General features: G+C 39.8%; 1 protein-coding gene across 1 annotated transcript in view; it reads left to right on the forward strand.

Annotated features, from left to right (window-relative positions):
- Positions 1–18,338, forward strand: part of CFAP74 (cilia and flagella associated protein 74) — a 92,149-nt gene that overhangs the window by 56,805 nt on the left and 17,006 nt on the right. The window contains exons 15-24 of the mRNA XM_037381590.1: positions 791–964; positions 2,114–2,232; positions 5,396–5,462; positions 5,914–6,003; positions 7,897–8,070; positions 9,943–10,117; positions 11,438–11,550; positions 12,397–12,519; positions 13,629–13,750; positions 17,671–17,799. Coding sequence (XP_037237487.1) covers positions 791–964; positions 2,114–2,232; positions 5,396–5,462; positions 5,914–6,003; positions 7,897–8,070; positions 9,943–10,117; positions 11,438–11,550; positions 12,397–12,519; positions 13,629–13,750; positions 17,671–17,799 — 1,286 coding nt within the window. The remainder of the gene's footprint in view (positions 1–790; positions 965–2,113; positions 2,233–5,395; positions 5,463–5,913; positions 6,004–7,896; positions 8,071–9,942; positions 10,118–11,437; positions 11,551–12,396; positions 12,520–13,628; positions 13,751–17,670; positions 17,800–18,338) is intronic.

The raw sequence follows: 18,338 nt of genomic DNA on the forward strand, positions 1-18,338 counted from the left end.
TCAGTACATACTTTCATGGAAGAAGTGCTGGACCATAACTGAAATTATAACCACAGAATCATTTAGGTTGGGAAAGATCTTTGAGATCATCAAGTCTAACCATTACCCCAGCACTGCCAAGCCCACCGCTTAACCATGTCCCTGAGCACCACATCTACGCATTTTGTTTTAACAACTCCAGGGATGGTGATTCCGCCACCTCCCTGGGCAGCCTGTGCCAGTGCTTTACCACCCTTTCAATTGAAAAAAAAATTGCTAATATCCGATCTAACCCTCCCCTGGTGCAACTTGAGGCTGTTTCCTATTGTCCTGTCACTTGTTATCTGGGGGAAGAGACTGACCCCCAGGTAGTTGTAGAGAGCAATAACGCCCCCCCTGCGTCTCCTCTTCTCCAGGCTAAGCAACCCCAGTTCTCTCAGCTGCTTCTCATAGGACTTATGCTCCAGAACCTTCACCAGCTTAGCTGCCATGTTGCAGTGAAGTTAGCTGATTTTTTCTGAATGAGTATTTGTTTAAGAAGTTGAGGGAGAAAAAAATCCTTTAAGTGCACAAGATCTAATGCTGCCTTTAAAAACACTATGTCATAGTGTTGGATGATAAGCTACAGAACAGACAGCTGAGAGTAAAATTCTTCATATGAAAGCTGGGAGGCTGAATTTGATCTGGAGAGAAACAGATAAAGGCTGGCCAGATCCTAAAAGATTCCATTCTGCAGACTTTTCTACTTGGAGCTACAGATTCTGTGATCACACTTACAGTCATGGTGTTTTTTATCGATGTTCCTTATTAGATATCCAAAGAAGAAATGGTTCCAAAGCAGCTGGCTACAAGTGTAGTGAAAGAAGAACTTTTTGACAAAAAAAGGGAGAAATTCCAAACTGGAGTTTTTCACAAGCAAATAGTGTCTGGTCGTGAACGTAAGGGATGTACTTTCTATAGTAAACCAAGCTGCATTCATTTTAAGGTTAGTGACCGTTCTGCGTAGGATCTATAAAGGTGATGTATGTGTCTACTGTACGTACATAGCAATGTCTTGATCAAAAGTCTGTTGCATGGGAAGGAAAAGAAAATATAATACTTCTTGTCTTTGATAGGTCTTTAGTCAAACCTGAGACAGTATTTGCCTTTTTATCTAGCAATCTCTTTAAGTTACAATCAGGTTAAATAAACTACTTAGTTTCACTACTTAGTTCTAAATTATAAAATACTTCCTTTACTTAGGGGAATTTAAATACTGCCAGAAAGATGAGCAAATAATGAAACAGCTTGTTAGGCTGTGTTCTGTTGTTGTTTGGTTGGGTTTTTTTTAAGCGCAGCCTAACTGTTACTTAGGTATTGTTTGTATATACATTATGACTATAAAAAAATGCCCTTGAAGTCATGACTATGACCCAGTCAAGATTTCAGTTTGCAAGCCACCATCATATCGTACTGGTCATGAGGAAAGTGAGCTGCAGTATATCTGTATTGTAATTAACAAGTGTACTGTGAGAAAGTATAACACTCTGCCTAGTCCTCTGTACTTGAAAAGGTTGCTAGTATGGCACATCAGACAAACCTTTTGTGTCAGAGAAACGTGCTGCCAGGCAGCCCACGAGACTCATCTACGTGTTAGTGGATGTGCCCAGCTGTACAGCTTTCCTGGCGTTCTGGTTTGATGAGGTTTGATGAGCTGGGAACCTGTGCCTTGCACAGAAACAGCAGACCTCTGTCAGAAGACGGTGACACCCAGCTCTGTGTTTCAGAAATCTGTGTTGCCTTTGCTACACACAGTCTTAAATTGTTGACTTGGTTAGTCCACACATGTGACTTGACATCTTTGACGTTCACTGCAGGAAAAGACAGAGCAGCTTGGTGTGTTAGCTGTGCACCAACGCAAGTGATGTGCCCCAGCCATGAAGCGTGAGTTCCTGGTTCTGTAGGCTGTGTGTTTTACAAGGGTTTGTTTGGAGCCAGGCAGGGCTTGATGGGTTTAGATAATACTTTGCACACAGGCCAAGGATCCCAGTAGGGACTGTGGGCACAGCTGTGGTGAAAGCAGTTGGTTTTGTCATGATGTGTGTAAACGCTACTTCCTGTAACTCACACCACCTGATATGTTTGGTGTTCCAAGGATTTTGATGTTGGTCAAATCTACAAAAAGAAGATGGCTTTGATAAACGCATCCTACAGTGTCAATTCCTGCAGACTAGTGGGAATCAGTGAATGGCTCAAGGACTTCATCAGTATTCAGTAAGTAAAATTAACTGTAGACTAGTTGCTTCTTTTACCTTTGTACCACAGCAGATGTAAGCAAATTCTGTAGCATATTAAATAATTTCAGTAGACACATCTAAATTACTAGATTCCATTCTTGTGTGATGAGGAAAGAAACTGTGTCTCCAAGCTGAGGAGCAAGAGGCTTACTGAGCCTCAGCTGCATGTCGTTGGTTTCTGTAGCGGTGATAGGAAGGGACCAGCCCCTAGTCTGTGGAAAGCAATAGAGACCTGTGGCAGCTACCAGCCCTGAACAAGTAGAAAGCTTTTTTCAAAAATGTCAGAACATTTTAAAAAGGGGAAAAGGACCTCTTCATTGGTACAAAGAAGTAAAGGAGGACCCAAGCTTCTTTCTAGGCCACCGCAAGGGCCTTTAAACCCAGGCAAACCTCTCACCAGCTGCCATCCTTCAGTGCGTGATTCACATGAATTTCTAGATGACTGCTGAAGTTTGTGCGTAAGGAAGCTGATGAAATCAAGGAAGCAATCTGTGGGCAAAGAGCACTTAATTTCAAATCCTGTGGTCTTGGGAAAGAACATTCATATAATCCTGATGACAGGTTATATAACGAAGTACTCCATCCAGTTGGGAGAGGTTGCAAATTAATCTCAGTTTAACTATATAAATGATTTTATTTGGCTGTTAATAAATAAATAAAAGGAAATATCCACAAAATATTGCTTTCTAAGAATAATTCAGGCACTAGCTTTCTCTGGAGATACTCCAAGTCTTCAACAATGTAAAGTATTACTTTCCACAACTTGTCTTTACCTGAAAAGTGAGTCAAGAAAATAAAATATTTACTTGGAACTCTGTGAAATGAAAAGAAAGAAAGATTTTAGTCTAGCCTAAAAATGAAAAACTGCCAAAGCTCTTGTTTGTGTGTAAGTGAACCTTATTGACAAATAGGAGACATCAGAGTGAATTAATTTGGCTTACATAAAAAGTTAACTTTACATAAAGACTTCAATTCTTATCGCTGACTGACCTGAAGAAACCAATTCTGTTTAATTATATCCCGGTGAAATAATAAGTTGTCTTACCCCAGTAACTGATTTCATACTCCAGGGATCATTTTCCAGCTCACTACCCACTGCCACTTTGTAGTGCTAGATTGCACTTGGAATTTCCAGCTTGCTCGATGAGAAAAATTACAGTGCTGTTGCCTGCCCTCTTAGTCCCTGTAAGAGTACACTGGGATGTGAAGATGCTACAGTTCTTGACTGAAGGGAATCACTGGAGAGCTGTAAGGTCTGAATCCAGCTGCTGTAGGAGATCTTGGTAGAGATGGTTAGCACTTCAGTCACAGGCTAATGGAGGTGCGTAATTGACCACAATACAGCAGAGCACTTAAGCTTTTAAACTTGCTCTGGTCCTTGGCCGAGTATGAATGTAGTTTTTTTCTCCTTTTGAAATCAGGTATGTAGGTTTAATTTGGACTGACTTACAATAAATTTAATTTCTATTACAAAGCCTGAAGCTAACTAATCTTCTGACAAAATGAGAGGGGTTTCAGGCTCTCAAAGACCGATTTATTAGGTGATTTTCTTCTCATTTAGTGTGTTGGACAATTCAATATTTTAAATCTGCACCTTGGATTTGTGACCAAAAATGAAAGAACTCTTTCTGGAAGGCCTAGGTCTTTCCTTGATATAATTGCCTTTCAAAGTACTCTCCAAAGACAAATGAAACTCTATGTATTGTGAATAGAAAGAGTCAATGATTCTTCAATGTCTGAGGGATGAATTCATGTGTTTTCAAGTAAATTGGACATCCATACATTTGTCAGATAGATAGATAGCAAAAATAACATATAGATCTTATTAACCTTTGTCATATTATTAATAATTTGAAGAGCACAGATCAGATTTGCAGACACTGTCCTTACACTGTATAATGATTATCTTTTCTCGGGTAGAACCATACATAAATTGTTTGTCACAAAACAGTTTTACCAAGCTTTTTGAAAATGCTCAGTACATCTAAGCTGCCATGGTATCAGTTGTCCTCTGTATCATTTGCACAGGTAGTTGTAGACTTACTGCTTGAGAACTGTTTAGTGACAGATGTTACATTTGCTAATAAAAGACTATATTCTAATGGTTAAAATGAGCATTATTACATCCTCATGCAATGAGGGTCTATTCTTAGCATAGTGGTTCTCTGTGTGTTTGTGTGTTTGGCAGCCTGTGCTCTAAATCATAAATATTTATCAAGGTAACGTTTGAAATAAAGGAGCTATTCCTTAGAGTCTTTCTCAGGGGAAACTGCTAGTGACCTGTTCTGAAGGTCACTATACAGATGCTTATTTCCCTGTTCACATTTTAAGCTCCTGAACTCTGAACAGCATTTCCCCGTTCTGTTTAAAAATGTTTCATCTTGCTTTTGTTTTGGTTTTCATTTTGTTTTGCTAAAATTGTTTCAGTGTTTCACTTTGATTAGGTATACCCACGGCTAACAACTTTTTATCTATTTTGTCTTATCTTCCTTTCTGTTTCCGTCAGGCAGAACAGGTCTGCAGTCATGCCTTGATAATTTCATTTAGAGTGCAGCTGTGAGATTTTTTGTCTTCTGATGGGCATTTTGCTTGCATCACAGAGACCGTGAAATGAGGCATTGAAATGAGTGACAGTTTCTATTCAAGATAATTTTGATACAGTTTGCAGTGAGCAGCACATTCTCTAATCGTTTGCAGCTACCTTCTGGGTTTTTTTCCCCACTTAATTTCCTGTTTGGACAGGGGAGATGTTACAGAGCAACGCTCAATGGGTGACAGGAGAAGCTTCCTCGCTGTTTGAATAGGCGATTGGGCCACCCTGTTCTTGGTGATATTACCAAGCCTCAGCTTCACCTGTTTGCCTACAGGCTCTTTGTCTGTAGCACGAAGGCAGTAATTCTTGCCTTTTAAAAGCACTTGTAAGGCTTTCTGAGTAAAGCCTCGATAAAGAGTCAGCCTTTGTAGTCTTACAATTGCAGCAGGGTTCTATAGCTTTTCATTAATCTGTCGCTCATTCTGACTTTTCCAAGTAATTAATCCAAGTGGGGGGAAAAAACCAGATCTGCTATTGTTACCAGAGTAGGAGCTGGATGTTTCATACATAGCTTTAATTTGGAGTTTTATGTTAATTATCTCCACAGTTTTGACCCACCCGGCAAAATGTCTGCTGGAATGTCCTGTGAATTAGTGGTAACATTTAAGCCAATGGTAAGTGTACCAGAGTGCTAAGTTACACAATTATGAGAATCCTAGTATAATCCAGAAGTCTGATTAAAAGTATCATTAATTTAATTTCTTAACTGTTAACAAGGAAACGACATTCCTAGGCAAGGCAGTGTTGTAATGGACGACTGCGTGCATGTTCCAGCTCTGTTAAATTGTCGTAAGGCATATTCTGAGCACACGTTTTAGAATGCCTGCCACTAAGTATTCTTGGACTATGTTTTGAAACGTGCTCCAAACAAAAAGATCTATAATACCGCCTAGCTAAACTTAGCCAGGCAGTTACCAAAACTATTTTAAAGCAGAAATGTAGAATCTGTAGAGATAGGTATGTTACTCAGAATGAGTGAAAATATTTTTCACCAGGCTACGCAGGCTGAATCATTCAAGATTACTTGGTTGAGTTGGTTGGTTTGTTTTTTTTGTTGTTTTCCAGATAAATGAAACCCTGGAAGGAGAAGTCATGTTTATGGCACAGACAGGTTCTTTTTCTGTTCCACTGAAATGTACACCCAAGAGATGCATTGTAAGTGACTTCAAGTATGTTCAGAGTCAGTATAACAACAGTAATAGAAAATGTGTGATAGCATAAACATAATTGAAAATATTTAGCAAGAAATATTTAAATTTCTTTCTTTTTTATTTTCTAAATGGAGAGTCTCTTTCCAGAAAATGATTCGTTCCTTAGCTTCCCAGATTACAGTGAGCCTTATACAAAATTACCTTAATGGGTTTACTTAACCATGAACTGTAGCTTTAACTTCAGGTTGGGGTTGACTGCAGTAGTTCTGTTCAGAAGTGGATGACATGGTATTACACTGGGAAGAGAAACGCTGGCTGGAAATGAACTATCTTTTTTTCATTGGAATTTTTGGAAATTCCATCCCAGACCTGCAGTAGTTTATTCTATAGTTTTCTATGTAGACAAAAACCACATACTATCTTTCTGTCTTTTCTGGCATTTGTCAAAAGCATGTATCATTTCCTTTCAGCATCTCAAAATCTTTTGAGAAGTCTATACTGAATTTTAGGTGAAGAAGGTAATATGTTTACTCTTAAGAGATGGAAATACAGCCTGCACTAACTGTTTTTAGATACCCTAACTTCCTATGAGCTAATTTGAATAAAGTATTTGATAAAAGCAACAGCTTTGTTTTTAAATTACTTCCTTCACAGCTAAGAGTAGCTTTATAGGCCAAAAGAAACTATAGATGAGTATATACAATGCTAGAGGGAAAAGATTATGCAAGGAGACACCCAGTATCAGAATAAGACTAGAAATACAAAATCTGGGGCATGCTGGGAGCATACGTAATAATAACAAATAATTTTTAAAAGGTGTTTAGACATATGAGTGTCTTCCTGGAATTTGTGATTGTTAGATTTTAGTAAATTGAATGAATAGGATTGCATGTAAAGTTTCTTTACCGGACAACATGTTGAAAATTTTGTGCACAGGGAAATGAATCAAGAACAATCTGTTACACAGAAAATAGAAGAGGGGAAGTAACTGAAAGTTAGTGCGCTATAATTATTATATTAGCATTCTTGCAAAATATTTAAGGATGTGCTTCATTTTAAGCACTTGCAATATCATTCTAGCTTCCTACAGCAATATGTGATATCTTAAGTCTGAGTATGTGTATAGGACTCTGTTGGTTTCCAGTTAGAAGACCCTGAAGATGAGTCTGCACAATGCAGCTGCAAGCCAGCACGTTTAGCTTTGGTCAGAGGAGTAGTTTTCTTCATCTAGAGAGTTCATACCAGCGTGGGGCACTGATTACACCCAGGAACTCCTGTTCTTTATGCCCTGAAAGTGGGAAGAGTTCAGCTGTAAGCAGGATACTAACAAGCAACCAAGTTGCCTTTGTCTTTTTGATGCTTGAACTTGAATAACAAACCTTTTGTTATCAAAATCATTAAAAATTCTTTATGAAGCAGCATATTACTTCATAAACTCCTTGTAAACCACGATAGCTCAAAGAAACAAGGCAGAATGTGTTACAAACTGATACATAGTCACTATATGATGTTAAATGCTGCTTGCTTCTCAGCTTGATGCTAGGACAACCGTTTTTCTGCAATACAAGAGTATCAGTGCTGAATTGGTACATAAATATTACCTATTTCCAGAGTAATGACCTAAAGGCTTATGCAAGCTGTTACTATGAGCAGAATTTAGCCTGTTTTTCCCCTTGCAGACTGCGATGGAAGGGGCTCAGTTTAACATGACATTGTTTTAATGAGTTGGCTGCTGCAAGAAGGCAGAAGGATACCCGCAGTTCATGTCACTATTTGATATGGTCTTTGAAATGATAATAAGAAATGTAAAGTCTTATTCTTGAAAAGGTGGATGCTCATTTAATTGACATTACTGACTATCTAGGACAGTAGTAATTAATGGTTTATCTTCTTACAGCTGGCACTAGATAAAGAGCTCATTGACTTCGGCAGCCATGTGGTGGGAGAGACAATTTCACGGACCATCAACCTGACAAACAGTGGAGCTTTGGGAACAAGATTCAAAGTTCAGATGTCAGCAGGTGACAGTAGTACATGCAGAGCAACAGAAAAATCTTCTCCTGGAAGAATGGTAGGTTCAAAAGGATTTCCCTAAATCAACAGAAACATTCTGCTTTGCAAAGTGTGGTAGAATCATAGCTCAGGTTGGAGGGGGCTTTGGAAGATCATCTGCTCCAACCTTTAGTAGTTTGTTTATGTTTGAGCTGGCCTGTCTTGATACGATCTGTTAGATCCCCAAATACCAGAAGAGAAATTTAAATTTAAATAATTTAAAATTATTTAGGGGGTAGGGGGGAAACTAACAGTGATAATTTTTTGTAACATTTCAATCATTTATGTAATGATTTCTATCTTCTCCACATCCATGAAAATTAGGAAAAAGTACTTTGGTTAAGAGGAGATTCTGGCAGAGTCACTTAAAGTCCCAACTCCTGGACTTAAGAGAAATGCTAACAGTTGCAAAACTAGCAATGGAGTAACGACAAATGGGAGCACTAGCCTGTGATTTTCCCTTGCTGCCCAAAGAAGGACAGCCACAGTTACTGACAGCTGTTGTTAGAAGGGAAGGAGCTGTCGTCGTTTGACTAATAATCCCATTGAGGGCTGTTGCCTGAAAACAACAATAATAAATAGTGTGAAAAAAATTGAAGGAGGATCTCTCCAATCAATAGTGGAATGAATGCAAATGATTGTAATACTGTGTCCTGTGGAATGTCCTGGGTGGGAATGAAGCAGAGACTGGAGAAATGTACCAAGACTCAGACACTTGGTGCAGAGCTGACAAAATGTGTGGTGTTAGACCTGATGGTTGCTCCTACAGCATGCCAGTTTCAAAGCTGACAGAAAACGGAGGAATCCTAACAGTTGTACTCCTCCATGTAGCAGATAGTTTTAAGTGAAAGACACAAGAAAGCATGCATACAATTGTCTTTGCATGTCAGCACCGTGGGCCGGATTTTTGAGTAGTCTGAACAACTTAACTCTGAAGATGTACTAAATAAGTTGTAGAGCTCATTCTTAAAGTGGGGAAACTTTCAGATTTTAAAAAAACCCAAGCAAACAAAAAAAAACCCAACAGCAATGAACCACTCACTGTGGTAGGAGCTTGTGTTTTGTAATTCCTGTGTTGATGAATATCACTATCATAAATGTTCCTTTTTCCTCAAGTGTTGCCTGGGTAGTACACATAAACAGATAGATTTCACAGGTCCTTGACCAGAGAGAATAGCACTACTAGGCTGTGTATCTTTTATGAAGTGCCTGTATGTTCTTGTAAGCTCAGTGCAGAGTCTTTATCCTTTTTCCATCAGTGCAGTCTTTTAATTTCTTTGATTGCTGAAGAACAATTGGCTCAGATGGTTTTCAAAATTCTCTGCTTGATAATCTAGCAAATTTTTAAGTTCCAAGAAAAGACATGACCTCTCATTTGAAACATTACATTAAATAATATGTACAGTGAAACTGCTGAGCTATTTGCCACAGTTTTCAACTCATATATTATCCTTACATTAAAAGCATGGTTCAAATAAAAGAATTTGTGAAATAACACCGTCTGTATCCATGGTTTCCCTTCTGTATTCTGTCCTTTGTAGGTGTGTAATAAACGGAAGTCTAGTTTTAGCAGACCTAATTTTGACATAGAACTGCCTGTGTTTCCACGAGAAGAATGTTAGTTCTGTTAATTGTAAAATAACTGACACTGTATTGCTCCTGTTGTATTATTTACCTGTTTTGGGCAGCCAGCAAAAATTAAATCTGCTCGTTCATAAAGGTCTAGTAGAATGTGTAGTTTTTAGAAAGTGCAGCACGCTTCTCCATTTAAAATGTGGAACAGTTGCAAGAAAACACAAGTTTGATTTGCAACTGCTTGATAAAATTGGAGCTGGTGCAAGCTAGATGAGCAGACACGGTTGAAAATACTTTTTTCTTTGTTTTCTAATAGGTTACTGAACACTTCAGTGACGATGTCCCTGTAAAGAAAAACAGCGATAGTCCTGTGACAGCTGCAGTTGAGAAGAAGGAACAAGTTTGTCCTGAGGGTAGTAAGGAAGTGACCTGCTGTGCTGCCCAGGTGGAGCAGCAGAGAGCTGAGACAAGCCGGAGCAGTAGTTCCGCAGGTAAGCTGACTACCTTAGAAAATAGCCAGTGCAGTTTTCCAGGCCAAGCATTATCCATTTGTAGGGTTTCCTGTAATGAACTGTGGAATTCAGTTTGCAAAGTTACTCAGTAAATTAAGGAGTTCATTACTCTAGTAGTAATGTTAGAGTTCTTTGTATGCTGCCTCACAAAAAAATGACTAAAAATAATGTACTGACACCATTATATCAAAAGCAGCAGAGAATCTCACTTCTCATTAGCGATCAACAATTCAGTCTCAGAAGAATACAAAACCCAACTGGCTTACAGAAACTACAAAATTGTTATCATTCTTGTCTCAGCAACTGAATACCCACTTCTCAGAATAGAAATCCACATGACAGGTTTATTTTTATAGTCTGTGGTTCTAGGAACAAGGAAGCAGAAAGATGAACCTCCTCAGACATTTTCCGTCTCATTCCTGATGTTTACCAGGTGCTTAATAAAATCCAGTCTTGTAGAAGAAAGACTTTCTTGATTTCTTTATTATCTGTATGCTTTAACATTATGTCTCGATGTTGATCTTTCCAATTGCAGGAAACTAAAAGTTCCATGAAAAGGTAGTGGGTGGCTTGCTTTTTTTAAATCTGGGATCTGTATTGTGAAATGGAGCGATTCCATAAATCACAGTAGCTGTCTCCAAAGAACACGTAAAGATGTTTTCAGACCTTAAAAAAAAAAAAATCCACTGCTTTGGCACATTAACATACCTTGTGACACTCTGATCTTTTTCCTGGTTAACGTGAAGGATATGGTTTGCATTTGAGTACTGCCATGGAGTCCAGCGTGAGCTTCGTCTCTCTCGTGGTGCGTTAGTTTAAGGCACTTTGAAGCCCTAGTGGGAGACTGTTTATTTAAAAGGTGCTTATTATTGCAGTTATTTTGAGCATAAAGTGAAGCAGCACTTTCACTTGTGTTGCGAGTCCTCCAGACTGCCTTGCTTTGTCCCACTGAAATTGCTCTTAAGGCCCAGCTCTCGCTTTCAGCTGAATTTGCGTTCCTTGATGTTAACAACCTCCGGTATACGCTTTGTCCTACTGAAACATCAATATTGGTGTTCTGTAGTGGAAGGCTCAGGTGCCTGAGGTAGGCTTCTAGGCTAGGGCAAAGTTGTATGGCCAAACAGAAATCGCCTTCTAGACATTTATGTTTCCCCATCACTGGCATACGTTACTTGATTTGCAATATTGACCAAAATCAATGTACTTCTGCCCGGTTTGTTATTTTTGATAAGTGACTAGATGCACACATCCAGCATTCTGTGGGATTTTGTTTGTGGTTTGGTTTTTTTTCTTCCCCAGAACAACTTGGTCAAGATATATCACATTCCAGATCAGATCTAGACACAGACAACGCACATAATGTAGTGGAACTTTCTCCTGAAGAAACACCAGTCGAAATCATGCTTGGAAAGGTAATGAATACCCTGAGATACGGATCCAAGGTTTTCACTAGTCTAAGCCTACATTAAATACATTGCTTTGGCTCTGGTGGGAAATGGTTAGGTGCATGATCGGTTTCAAGCCCGCTGGACTTCACTATATCACAATTAATTCTTTAAATGAAATCACATGACACATTTGCCCTTTCTTTTGATCTTATTTGACTTATTTGAGCTGACAGATTCTGTATAAATTTACGTTTTCCATAATTTAACTCTGTGTGTATGTGTGTATGTGAAACTTTTTTCTGCTGTGTTGTTCTGTAGTTACACAAAGTCTGGTGACAACACAAAAGATGGGGCAGGAAGAGCGTCTGGGAAGTGTCAGACTTGAGCCATATTACAAAATCTGGGTATGAGAGCACAGATCCTGGCTGGTACTAGCATTTATGGCTTCCTCTTATGCATACGAAAGGCAGGTGGACTCAATGCTGCAATCAGCAGAGCAGATCTTTGAATGGCTGCAGAAGGCTGCTTCTCCATGTTTTAGTTACACATTCCCCAATACATGATGGAAACACTTTGGTAAACCACATTATTTAGCTGTCATACAGACTCCTGCAGTAACAGGGGAGACTCAGATTCGTTGCAAAACCGTGTGTCATGCCAAGTCTTTTCCCCACAATATACCTCCTAGGGAGCTACTAATAATGATTTATTTATTTTTTCTCTTGCATAGTGTGTTCAATCTAGTTACAAGCTAGGTGTAGTAGAGTGTTTGTATAGTATGAGTATATAGTGCTTCTTTATTTCAATACAATTTATAGCCAACTACAGTAATACAGTATTTTCATTAAAAACATGTTACTTCTTGTTTAGGTTACTGAAGGTGAAATTGGACCCCGCAGCTCAGTCAAACTTCAGATTATATTTGTCCCAGCTATCCCTGGAGATGTGCGGGCAGAGTTTGTGATCATGTTTGACAACTCAGACTGCAAACCAGTGAGTGATTTTGTGCAAGACTTGCTTCAAAACACTGTAGAAAAAGAGTTTAGAGTCCTCCTACTTCTGCTTTTCCCAAGAATTAAGAGCGCTCAAAAATCCTATATTACAAACAGGAGAAGGAGTTAGAGGACAGATATGTTTTATGAACATTCTAAGTAATAACAATGAGGTACCATGTGATCAAGTATTATGTGCTCTGGTGGGAGGTAACTGTAAATCACGGTCCTTCTTTCTGATGCAGTATGGTTGTTAAACTTGTTGGTTCCCTTAAATTTCTGTGCAAATAATCCTGATATTCCCATTTTATCAGACATCATACTGGAAAACATCTAATTCCCCTCTATTCCCAACCCACGTAGTTTATTTTCTTTCTGATATATCAGAATTGGAATTATTTAGCATGCAGTAGTGAAACTGATGTGTGAAAGCTGGAAGAGATGACAACTTTAGTTACCACTTCAGCATATTTTGATTCTACACTTCATTGGAAGCCAAATTCTGCCTGGGAACAGTTCACAGAAGCTTGCCAAAAAAATAAAGAAAAATTTCCAAGAAGCTCAGTAGGCCAGTCTTGGCTCTCTCCACGGTCTACAGATGGAGTAGTCTACAAAAGGAGCTGCAGATGCGTACCGAAGGCTCCTGTGGGCACCCTCTCCTGCTCCTGCAGGGTCATTTTGTCCAAGTCTGAGCTATGTGGTCACTGCTGTCAGACCTGAGGTCATTACAGCAAGTGCAGCACTGCTGCTGTTACAGCATTGCTCTGCTGGCTAAACAAGCTGCAGTCTCTCAAGTTTGTGAATTACGGCATATTCACTTAAGCTAGATGCACTTTAAATATTTCTTTTCAATATCAGGGGCAGCATGCAATTCCTTCATGTTCCCTATCAAAGAATTGAAATCAAAGTACAATTTTTTTTCCTGCTGGGACACCATAACACCTAGGTTTTATTTTATGAATGATTTGCCTAATTAAAGAACCTGTTGCAATATGAATACTAGAATATTTTATTCAGCTCTAGTTTATAGCAGAAAGTCTTGTTCTGTCTAGATCAGTAAGAATTTGAGACTAACAAAAATAATTGCACTCTTGATTTATGTATTAACAGCTATGCTTTAGTGCCGTTGGGGTTTCTGTTGATGTGCCGGTTTGGGTGCCCAATCCCAACGTTGATTTAAAGATCTGTATGTATGACCGACTCTATCAGGATTGCGTTGTCATTCAAAGCAGGTGAGCTACCCTTTAATTCGCAGCTGCCTTGCTATGGCTAAATAATGAGATCTTCAGCTACTAGATGATGTCTTGAGATTCTGTTGTGCCAGACCCATCTTGTCACAGGAAGCTGAAGAACAGTTTGGGTTTTTCTCTGGTGTTCCAGGAGGACATCCTGAAAGCCCTCCAAGTTCCACGCTGCTGTGGAAATTGGAATTGGGTACCCTATGCTCCCAGATTCCCAAGACTAGCCGTAGCTATGAAGTATCTGGGTTAATACATGCTCCTGCAAGATTCCCTGTGTTGTACCTGTTCTATGGTAGAACTGTCAAGTTCCTCGGGAGCAGCAGCCCCACCAAGTTCCATCGTGTGGGATTTGCACACTGAGCATTAGGGAGATAAATGAGTCTAGACTTAAGTGCACATTGGGTATAATCGCTTCAGCCAGGAAAATTTAGGAAAGAGTATTTTGTTGTTTCTCAGCTATTTTACCTTTAATTAAAGTCCATGGGAGACTTACAGTCTGGAAGCCAGCTGCATGCCAACTGTTCTTTATTGAGAAGGTCAGTCACCAGTATTTCCAGATTTGGAGTACAATGCTGGATAACTCGTGTCAGTCCTTTTGCGTTTACCATAAAATGGGAAGGATACAACTTTTCCTAACCCATACAGGCCTTAGCACTGCACTGGAGTGACAGATACCTTGTGAGTACACAGCTAGTGACCAAATAGCAATGTGCAGGGGATAAAATATCTGGGTGTTTCTGTAGTCCAAGTCAGTGATGTCCGGAGACTGGTTCTGTTTGCACTCTAATATAAAGATAATATTTCAGCTGATTGGCTGCCAGAGATTTTGTGCTGTTAGAGGGTAGTTGTATGATCTTTTACTCAGTTGTCTTCAGGTGCTGGGTGTCTTCTCTCCACCTAATGCAGTCACTATTGAGCGCTTATTTTAACAATTTGCATTTCTTAGATTCTTTTTAAATAGGGTTGGGGTGGGTTTGTGGGAGGGTGGGGGAGAGATTGGTTCTGTAGAAGGCATCCATTCTAAACCTCTTACCAGAATTACAGACTGCAGAGATTCTTCACAGTTGGAAAGAAATGAGTAAAGCTGTTATCTCAGAAATTCAGCTTACAGATATGACAAGCACAAGTTGTTATATAAGTGATTTTACTTGGTCTAGATAACCCAGGGATAAAACTTGCAAGTATAGAAGCAGAATAACTCTCCTAATGAAAATTTAAGATTTCAAGGGGATCCCAAAGATAGAAGCTGTCAAATTGCTTAGGGCAAAACTTCTCAACTGAGGGAAAAATCCTGCTGATCCTTTGCCAAGTTTCACTAAATTAAGAGCACTTAATACGCAGTATACTGGCCTTCGTACCTTGGCAAATCAAGTCTTTGATTTATCACCCAATTTTCCACAGTTAGGAAAATTTTCTTTGTTACCCAGTCATTTGGGCTGAAATTAAAAGCATTTAGTGTGCAGGAACATCACGTCTCTCAACATTTTATCCTGCAAAAGTAGATACATTTTGTCATTCAGACATGATGCCTGAGAAGTTTTTTCCTCTAGTAGCTACTGAAAATATTATGTAGCGTGTATCAAAGAGGATTCCTCATTGTTACACGGTACATGTCAAACCACTTCTCAAACAGAATGAATTTAAACTGCTGAAAATAGCTATAAACTACTATCAGTCAAGAAAAATTTCTTAAGTTAGAGTAGTAAGTTGCTGCATTTTCATTGTGATAGTGAAAAACTGGGGAAAGGTCCTCTCGCTAGGGTCTGTGGTCTGGAGCTACACACAGACCCAGGATCCCGAGCCCAGGACATTTATCAGGGAAGCAAAGAAGCGCCCAAACTGCTGTCAGGATACAACCAAAGGTAACGGGTTGTTACAATGGCTGCACATGGGAACTGTGTGTCAGCTAGAGTTACTACAGCTCTGTCTGAGCTAACACTGGGAGCAGCCACTCACTTGAGGGAGCCCAAAGGTAAACTTGCCGCAGCCCAGCTGAAAAGGCTGCTTGTCTGACAACTGCTGAAATGCCTTCGCTAGTGAGAACTGAAGTTTGAAGCCAGTAGATGTGAAATCTTATTGGCATAACTTCCAGAACGCAGGTACTTTAATTAAGTGTTAATGAGATACTTAAATAATGCTGCTCTTCAGGAGTATTCTTACAAATTTCTGCTCCAATCCTAACTAGTTATAGCAAAAAAACCAAGAACCAACAACAAACAAACAAAAAACAATCAGAAAAACCCCAAACAACCTTGAAACTCATAGTGAGATAATTCTTCAGATTTTTGGGGCAAAATCTGACCCCAACCCAAGGGAGATGATGGGTTAGAATAGCATTTTGTCCAGCACCAGTAGACACAAACATCTGACAGCAGAGCATAAAGAACTTGCCTATATCTTATTGCTGCAGCAATCGATGACACTGTAGTCTACAGCATAAATAGCAGATCAAATTTTCAAGTGCTCTGGCACTTAAGTGCCCCAGCAAGCTCAGTAGAATCGCAGAATGTTAGTTAATACTGGGTTGGTTTGGGGTTTTGGGCTTTTTTTCTGGTCACATAGAATACGGTGATCAGAAAGCGTAAAGCAGCAGCAGAAAGGGTGGAAGTATCTTCTTATCAGAATCCTGTCCAGTATAAATCGCTTTGAAAAGTAATTTCTTTGGCAGGTTATAATCTGCACTGATTTAATGAAGTAGTATATAGCTCTTTTAGATTGTCAACAGTCAGAAATCATTGCAGGCTCCCGGTACCACATGCTATAGCTGTTGATTTAGAGCAGACCATCTGGACTGGCAGCTTGTAAACCAGTCCAAGAGAAGGAAAATGACAAGCTGAAATATTTGTAAATTGCTTGGCAATTTTGCACTTAGACATACAATTCCAGGGCAAGGTATGGTCTGTGGCTATCGCTGCATTATAATATGGCCAGAATTCAGCGAACAGGGAGATGTTTCTAACTTCCAAGATGCCATTCATAGGGCAGATTGATCACACGTTTTAGCAGAGGAACTGGCAGTCTCAGCTTAGCCACGCTATGACTTCTAGCCCTGCAGGATCTCTGCTGTTAGAGGGAAAGTTACAAGAGCGCTGTGAATTCACATCTGTTTAAAAAAGTCACCACAGTTTTGGGGAGAAAGACCAACAGCAGCAGTGTTCTCAGTGCATTTATGGGATAAGACAGGCCTGCCTCCCCCCTGCCCCTGAGTCTGAGGGTTCTTTTCCTGCCTGTACAGGCTTAATTTTTGGTATTGAAATTTTGAGATAATTATGACAAAGAGGATGAATGGAATTCACAAACCGGGTACGTGTTGATGTTTCAGGTGTGTTTTGCACTTCCAGGTTCATTGTTTTGATTCTTCTGACTACAGGCTGGGACTTCAAGTGCTTGTTAGCCTCTTAAGCAGCATCTAGGTACCCTTGGCCCCACTTGGGGGTCGCTGGTCTTCATTTTTCTGTTTCTTAGACAGAATAACAGGTTTTTATTTGTTACGTCCTACCCACCAGCAATTGTTACATAACCTAGATCCAGCATGACAAGACTACTCTGAGTCTTGAGTGGGTTCTCTGCTGCAGCTAGGATCAATTAGGTGTCTCAAACATTACGTGAGTCATTCCTATTGATTCAGTCAGAGGAAATTATGCTCGGAGCAAATAATTATCTGATATTTCACAATAATTTGGCTTTGACTTTCCCCTGATCTGACTTACTGCTGTGCTGCACTTATGTTCCAATCAGCTGTGTATATTTCTTGAAATACAGCTAGGTGTACCTACAATTGTTATAATGGTAATGTAGAGCAGAGGTGCGAGGGTGCGGGTGGGAGGAAACCAAACTCCAAGAGCAAATGTTGCTGAGGTGGCTGTGCAGGCGGCCTCACAGCCACCTCGGCATGTCTGATCTGTCTGCAGAGCAAAAGCCACGCTGCGTTTGAAGTTTGAAGTATGCAAAGGATTGAGTAAGCACATGGAGCTGCTTCCAAAAACAGGTTACATTCAAGCTCAGTCATCCTTCAGTGTGCGACTTAAGTTTCTGCCCAGGTAATCTAACGACACTAATCTTTTCAGTATTTAAGACAATATCTGTAGGAAGCTGTCAGTGGAAAACCAGAGCAGAGTTGGGTTTTTTTTTCCTTCACACCGTAGCAGGCTGGACTTCACGCTGCTGGTGTCAAGGCAGGCCTCCGCTCCCCCCTGCTCTCCCCCTTAAAAGTTGCCAGATGCTCAAGGAGGAAATTAACTTGGATCACATACCTGTGAGGAAATGCTTCTCCTGTGGTGACAGCAGTAGTGTGAAAATCTTAGCAGTCGCATGGTAGGCTGCTCCCATTTCTGTGGGGAAGCTATTCTCATATGAGAGAGAGGTTATCTAGGCAGGTGGCTACTTCACGGATCACTGATTAAATAATTTCTGGACAAGAACTCCTGTGCTTGCTAATTAAGGTAAGAATGGTTGGGCTTCCTGTTCCTCTCTCTCCTGCCCGTGTACATTTTTCTTCAAAATATGGATGTATTGGTCTTGAATTTCATGTGGCAATTTATATGACGTCTTCTAAGATGCTAAAAGCCTTATCCCAGCA

The sequence above is a fragment of the Falco rusticolus genome, chromosome 3 (assembly GCF_015220075.1).
Source record: "Falco rusticolus isolate bFalRus1 chromosome 3, bFalRus1.pri, whole genome shotgun sequence".
Taxonomy (NCBI): domain Eukaryota; kingdom Metazoa; phylum Chordata; class Aves; order Falconiformes; family Falconidae; genus Falco; species Falco rusticolus.